Source organism: Microtus ochrogaster, linkage group LG5 (assembly GCF_000317375.1).
Source record: "Microtus ochrogaster isolate Prairie Vole_2 linkage group LG5, MicOch1.0, whole genome shotgun sequence".
In the NCBI taxonomy this organism is placed as follows: Eukaryota; Metazoa; Chordata; class Mammalia; order Rodentia; family Cricetidae; genus Microtus; species Microtus ochrogaster.
Genome location: NC_022031.1, coordinates 57277346 through 57285204, shown reverse-complemented (window position 1 = coordinate 57285204; position 7859 = coordinate 57277346). Strand labels below are relative to the sequence as shown.

At 43.2% G+C, this 7859-nt stretch overlaps 1 protein-coding gene across 1 annotated transcript in view; it reads left to right on the top strand.

The window, feature by feature from the left end:
* Positions 1–7859, top strand: part of Nsmaf (neutral sphingomyelinase activation associated factor) — a 77041-nt gene that overhangs the window by 59874 nt on the left and 9308 nt on the right. Inside the window, exons 22-25 of the mRNA XM_013351803.2 lie at positions 1963–2021; positions 5394–5461; positions 6166–6233; positions 6641–6764. Of these exons, the coding sequence (XP_013207257.1) occupies positions 1963–2021; positions 5394–5461; positions 6166–6233; positions 6641–6764 (319 nt within the window). The remainder of the gene's footprint in view (positions 1–1962; positions 2022–5393; positions 5462–6165; positions 6234–6640; positions 6765–7859) is intronic.

The following is a 7859-nucleotide window of genomic DNA, read 5'->3' as shown; positions in this document are numbered from 1 at the left end:
TGTGGGGTCTGGGTGTGGGGGCTGTAGAAGCCAAGTCGTGTGGGAAGTGTCCACTCTGTTGCGATCACCGGTGTCCAGCCTGCAAAATGTCCGCAGTGACCTGTGATGTGGAGCCATTGTAGCAAAGGAAAACTTGTCATGAAACGGGTAGTTTTGTCCCCGTGCTCTTTCCTAATGTCCTTTCTGCCATATGTTGTTCTAGAACGGTGGCTCTCAACCTTCCGAATTTTGGGACCCTTTAATATGATTCCTCATCTTGTGTGACCCCCAAACCATAAAATTATTTTGTTGCTACTTCATCACTATAATTTAGCCACGATTATGAATAGTAATGTATATACCTGATATGCAGTATATCTGATATGTGACCCCTGAAAAAGGGTCATTTGACCCCAAACCTGCGACCCACAGGTTGAGAACCACTGTTCTAGAATAGGTTTGGGCTGGCAGACAGCCTGTAGTTTTGTACTTCTAGACTGTACATACCACCCCTCAAATCTTAAAAAGCGGGGGATTATGAGATAAGCATGTCTGTCATTAAGCTTTGGATTTACTGATAGTGTAGGAAAAAGTACACCTTTAAAAAAATAATGGGACTAACAGGTAGCTCACTAGATAAAGCACTGTAAAAGCTGCGCATGTACAGTGGCCATCTGTAATCCCAGGACCCATGTAAAAGCCAGGCAGGTATTGTGGCCATTTGTAATCCCGGAACTCAGGAGACCGAGACAATCCTTGGGCAAGCTGGCTAGCCAGAGATTCAGCGAGAGGTCCTTCCTCAGTCAAGTGCATGGAGAGCCATCAAGGAAGACATCCAAGGTCAACTTTGGGACTCCACATGCACACACAGACACACATGCAGACATGTGCTCCTATAGACATGGAAATGTGAATATACATGTATAGCACACATATATTTACATGCAAAAATTTATAACAAATGTGGGTGGGTGAGTGGATGTATGGATGAGTGAGAAAATTGACAAAGATCTTTTATAAGATAATGATAGCTCATGGGTGGAGAAAGAGGCACTGTAAGATGATAAAGTCACCCAGGGTGAGGGAAGGGGCTGTGCAGAACGATGGAAAGACAGGCAGGGAGAGAGGGAGGGAGAGAACCAAGTACGTGCATTGTAAAACCTACATAATTTTTAAAATGACACCTGTAATGTCAAGAATATTGGGTTTGTGGATGGAAGCCTCCCGTGTCTCCTCTGATGAGGATGCTCGTGTACCATGGTGGGGAAGCTAAGAGGCTGCTCTAATGGGCTAGCCTGCTTCATAAAGAACCTAGCCTAGCTCTGGCACTGGTACACCCATGGCTGTCAGCAGTCCTGCACAAGTGGTGGTCATGTGTTCTGCTAGTCATGAGTAGATGGGGTGTGTGAATGCCTGAGGTGTGGATCACAGTAGAGTACAGCATCTTGAACATAGCGAGCCAGTTCTATCTTCTCTTTTAGATTAGCTTGTCTTCCCTCAACTCCAGAAAGGCACTTAGGAAGAGACCATGTGGTCCCCGAAAAGATGGTGACGGTGTGAATAAACTGTATTTCACAAGGAAACTGAAGTGCCTGAGCCCTGGCTGTTAGAAAGGGCCCACTAGAACCATGTGCCCGCCATTGGCAGACATTAGGGACAGTGTATTCTGAATAAAGCGAGCTAAGCGGTTGTGAAGAGTAAGTGCCGTCATTTTGGGTATGGTCAGATAAGGTGGGATGGTAGGGTTCAGCATCGTCTGCAGCAGTTTTGGGGAGCAAAGAGCAGGACTGTTTGCTAGCAGCAGGGTGTTGTCTGCCTGAGCAAAGTGGGCATTAACAAGCAATGGCATGCAATGGCAGGGACACGCAGAGAACGGTCCAAGTGAAAGAGCCATGAAGACAAAATGAAGGGAGCTTAGGAAAAATAAAGCAGGTGCCCCAGCACATGGCTAATGATAATCTATAAAACTTTGATTTTCAACAGGGCAGTTACAGGGATAGCAGTGTCTTGCAATGGGTCTTCAGTCTTTACCACATCACAAGGTATGTTTCCCACCTGAAAAACTGATGTGGGATTCCCCTCTGTATGCTGTGAATATGTTTCATTGCCAATGGTTGATAAGGAAGCTGCTTTGGCCTATGGCAGGGCAGAATATAACAAGGCGGGAAATCCAAATATATAGAGAGAGTAGCTCAAGTCAAGGAGACGCCATGTCGCCGTCAAAGGAGAAAGATGCCAGAATCTTACTAGTAAGCCACACCCACATGGTGATACACAGATTAATAGAAATGGGTAAATTTAAGATATAAGAACCAGCTAGGAATATGCCTGAGCCATTGGCCAAACAGTGTTGTAAATATTATAGTTTCTGTGTGATTATTTGGGTCTGAGCAGCCGGAAACAAAAGCAGTCTCCATTTACAAAAAGCTGTTTAGCTAGAATCAGTGTCTGAGCTTTACTTATTGGCATGTGCTGCTTCCACATAAAATAGGCTTAGAAAAGTTTTGTTGTAGGTTGCAAAAAAGGAAAGGCTTCCTGATGCTGACAAGGTTTCCTGAATGAAGACACAAGGCAGGAAGAGTCCATTGGCCATGGCCTTGCTTACTCCAGACTAACTTACTGCAAAAGATTCCAAGCCTGCTTTGTGGCATGCAGAACTCAAAATGGCATGGAGGAGTAGCCAGGGCTGAGCCAAACCTGACCTGCCAGGGTGGTGGTGCACATTAGCTGTGGAAGGCAGATTTGCTGTTAGCTTATGACTCGATTTTTTTTTTTGTAGGATATAACATGACATTGAATTCATATATTGATAATGTTCTGTGCCTTTTGGTAAGACTTAGAATTATATCTTAACGATCCATTAGAATTTGGCTGTGCTGATCTATAAGAACAGCAAAATTCATCTCTTGCTGCACACACGTTTCCCTGGAGGTCTGTCATTAATAGAAGTGTGCTTCAGTGTCAGGACAGCAGTCTGACAAAGCTAGCGATTGTTTTTCATGAAGCTACTCTTCTTAGTCTTAGATGAGCACAGGAGACTGTAGTTCCATCAGCCATGCTTATAAATGATGCTGTGCAGCTACCCACATCCAGGGAGATGAGTCGCTGCTCCCACATTCTGTTACCGTGGCCTGTGAGCTGTAGCATTTCATTTTCCCTGTTATACACCACCGTGGAGTCCATAAAATAGAATTTTCCACAAAGTCTACAAAATGACTGTAGGAAAGGTTATTTGCAGGACCCTACACTGAACATGTCAGGGTACCTATCGTGCTGCTCAGGAAGGAGGAAACCATCTGTGTTCTGCCAAGATTTCTAGCCACTATGTTGACCCAGTAAGCAACCACCAAACACTTGTGTCTTTTAACAGAGCTCCTGGTGCAGTAGTTCTCAACCAGTGGGCGTGACGCCTTTAGAGTGGATGACCCTTCACGGCAGTCACTTTCAAATATTTATGTTATGATTCAGTAGCAAAATTAGTTATGAAGTAACAACAAAATAATTTTATGGTTGGGGGGTTACCACAGCATGAGGAACTGTATTAAAGGCCACAGCATTGGGAAGGTTGAGAACCTGGGCTAGTGGTTCGTAGCATGGTTTGTCCAGCATGGCTTGTCAAATCTTCAAATCTCTGTACTCATGTGACCGTGTAAACCATGTGTTTTATGTTATGACCATCAAGGTTGCAGGTCTCTCCCCCAGCTTACTAAGCTTCATACCACTGCTTTGTGAATTTGCCAAGTAAAAAGGAAGGATTGTTAAAGTCAAACACTTGTATTTTTGTTTTAATTTAAATTTCTCCAGATTAGATTTTCATGATCTGTGTTACTGGTTTATATGCAGTCTAATATTGGCCTCACAGTTAAATTCCCCCTCAGATGCACAGTGCACGTCGGTTTCGTGGCTACCACCTGGGGCATCAGCGCTCACTGCTGTCTTTACCTGACAGCTTCTAGTGCCAGGGGAGAACCTTTGGTTTGGAGAAAAGTGTCTTGGCTATTTTATGCCTCTGTAAAATGGTCATATTGTCTTCGGTAGACTTTGTGGTGAGCACACAGCACTGCCTAACAGGATCAAAAGCAAATTGGGAGGATGTTCCAAGATTAATGACACCCTGCAAAGAACAGTCAAGTGCTGTTGTGTTTGTTCACAAGCTAGCGAGAAGGAAAGTCTTACTGAGGCTCCTGTTTATAAATTTTCATGAATTCTGTTGCCAAGAAAGTTTTACTGTGGAGAAGAAATGTATTATAACCTCATTCTGATGGGCTGCCATGTTGGGTATTTAGGAAGTAGCTTACTGCATGATAGAATATCCGTAGGAACATTAAGCTGTGAGTCTTGAGGGCTGGTTTTGGTGCTGGAGATGGCATCGATGTCTTTGCTCTTATGGAGTGCTCTTTCACTGAGCCTCTGTTCTGGCTTTTTAACAGTCTTGTTGGTGAACTTGCACAGTGTCTATTAGTCAAGGAAATTAGTCATTTGGGTGTTTTCGTCCCTGCGCTGCTGTTATTGTATAAGCGAGTGGTTCTCCCAGCCAGTGTACACACTTGACTGGCATCTGCTCTGCTGCAGACTCCAATGTTCAGCTGGCACGTCTGCGGTTCCTGTCATTGCTCCATGCCCACTCCCTTTTAGTTTATCTTCCACCCCGCCTTTCTTTTCAATGCCAGCTCTGCTCTGTTCAACAGTTTCATAAAACGGGACTGTGTGGGGCGGAGCTCAGGAATTTGAGTATACACAAAACATTTTCCTTCCTCAGTAAAAAGGAAAAATAACAAAACTAAAAGTGCTTCTCATATATAAATAATTCAGAAAAAGAATGTCACTCTATAATTAGGCCATTCTTTTTAAAAAATTATTTCTATTGCCAAAGTCTTTGTTTTCTTAAAATAAAATTAGGCCTGGAGAAAGGCTCAATGTGTAAAAGTATTACTCTTTAGAGAACAGGGGTTTGGTTCGCAGCACACACATGCTCGTTTACAACCATTTAGCACTCCAGTTCCAGGGAATTCAGTACCCTATTCTGGTCTGCACAGGCTGCAGGCATGCATGTGGTACACGTAAATGCATTCAAAAAACAAACATACACGCTCGCACACCTGTACACTTTGGTTTCGATATTAAGATCTCTGCGTCCCTCCACCGTAATTCCCCGCACACTTGGGTGTGGACTGCACTGTGCATGCAGGCCTTTAGAAGTGTCAGTGGCAAACCAAGTCTGTGCTGGGATTGTACAGTTTCAACTGATCTTTCAGGAGTTATAGGTCATAGGATCTTAATGTTGATAAGATGCTCACATACATTTAGTTTTCCATGGCATGACACTGACTTCTGCCCTTCAAGAGTAAGTAGGGTGCCTCTCCTTTGGCATCTGTAATGCTTAGGAAATGTTCCATCTCTGTTCTAATTCTTAGATTCCACTCTGAAGATGTTTTCTAAGGAATCCAAAATGCTACAAAGAAGCATATCATTTTCAAATATGGTAAGTTTATTTTACCAGAGTTACACCAAAACACATGGAGTCTAGGATGTAGTTCTGTGTTTGAGCATTTGCCTAGCGTATGCAAGGTCCTGGGACTGGGGTGGGAGAGAGGGAGGCTGGCAGGAAGGAGTAAAGGAGGTCCAGTTTCTGCCTGTTTCTTTCTCATACTGGTGTGATTTCATTTTAAGGTACAATCTTGAATACCCAGAAAAATTCTCCTTAAAAAGTTTATCCTTCCTTTTAGCTATCAGAAAAGAAATATTTCTGTGCTACTTAAATAATTTAGGCACTTCTGATTACTTAGGGAAAATAAAACTAGTTATTAAAGAAATGTGCCTTATTTTTAATGTCAACACTCCAAGAGATTTTGAAATTCTCTTAAGAACGTTATATTTTCCTTAGTTGCATCTCTGCACTACACAGAGAGCCATTTCATCCTTAAGGACTATCCTCCTACCACGATCCACTCCAGCCCTGTGGGAGCCCAGGAAGCATCAGGCTGGGCCACAGTATTCCTGACAAATCTGAGCGTTTAGGAGAAAACCATACATCTGGACTTGGCGACGCTGAGCCCTGGTAGCTATGAGGAAAGCCACTGTAGAAAGAGTCTGACATTGGTTTGGCGGGCATCCATAAGAGAGGTATACCAGTAAAGAATTTACTAATTATTGCAAGTCATTAATATCAAATCTTTTGTATTTCAGGCTCTATCATCTTGTTTACTTTTGCCAGGAGACACCACTGTCATAAGTTCTTCCTGGGATAACAACGTGTATGTATCTGTGCCTGCTTCTTCGTAATTAATGCCACATGCCTAGCGGCTGCCTCCCACATGAATGTGAGGGATAAGAAGGCTCTACTACAGGAAACATTTTAGACATGAGGACACGATCCACTATCACTGGGTTCAAATGCCATTATTTTAACGTAATAATTTCTCCAATTAGGATCTATTTTTTTCTGACTTTTAAACTCCGGTGAAATGTAGCTAAGACAGATTTGGAAGTAATCTAATTTCAAATTCAAATGTTGAATATTTTCCCTTACTAATATAAGAACAAGCAATTTGTAATTCGTAAACATTAGCAGTTTAGAAATAATATTTGTTTCTTCAATGTATGTTTAAAAATCTTAAAATTAAGCCTGGCTATTATTTTAATAGTTGTTGTTATCTTTTAGCTATTTTTATTCCATAGCATTCGGAAGACGTCAGGACACATTGATGGGACATGATGATGCTGTCAGCAAGATCTGTTGGCATAATGACAGGCTGTATTCTGCATCGTGGGACTCTACCGTAAAGGTTTGCATATACTTTTTAACTGAAAATGTTTGATCATAAAATATTCAGCTTCCCTTCAATATGTTCAGACAGTATGTAATTGATATACAAGGATACATTATTTTTCCATTTTCTTAAAGCCTATATACTGTGCATTTCTTCCAAATATCTTTTTTAGTCTCTGATACTTTTACACCTGCATATAATGTGTCCTGATCATATTCCACACAAACATCTGCTCCTTTTCACTCTCGCAATGCTTCCCCTCCCACCTTCAATGCCTCCTTTTTTAAACCTAGATTCCAGTCAGTGTTACCTGCAGGCAGAATGGGTGTGGGCCATCCACAGAGCTTGGGTAGCCTATCAGATGCCACACTCCTGAAGGAAAATGGCACCCTACCCCAGAAAGTTGTCACTAACTGCTTAGCAGGGACAGAGCCTCGTGAGGCATCTCCTGTCCACCATAGAAGGTTGTGGACATCTCACGCAGGTAGGCACAGCTGATGGGAGTTCCTGAGTGCAGCAGCCATGTCCTACCCAGAAGACGGCTCACAGCACTCCCCCCATCCTGCAGACTCAGCACTGGGTGCTGTGTGAATACCCGTGAAGGACCGAGCAATCAGTAGTCACTTACGCTCAGCACTTTGACCAGTTAGGATGTCTGCATTTAATGTTTCTGACTGCAGGAAGCAGCTTCCCTGACCAAGGCTGAGAGCAGCACCCATCTATGGGTCTAATCATAAAGAGGTGCGCAGCAGACTGTCAATGTAACTGTTCAGAAAACAGCAGTAATCTGCTCTCACCTCAGGCCCAGGACTTCCCCAGCCATGGGCCTTTGACCAGGTTTATAGGACAAGCCATGAATCCCTTCCTGGGGAGTAGGCTTCAGATCTGGTTGGGAAGCCATTATTGTACACAGCAGGCACATCAGTCTAACAACACGCAGGGTCCACTGTTGGACAAATCCATTCATGATCCACCCTACCCCAGTGGCTGGCCCTGAAAGCTCACCACCAGGGAAGAAATTTTCAGCTTAGTTCCAGCTTGGTTTCTTATGTCCTTCAATATGCATGTGTGTGTCTTCAATAATAGCGTCTCACTGTGTGCTGCTGCAGT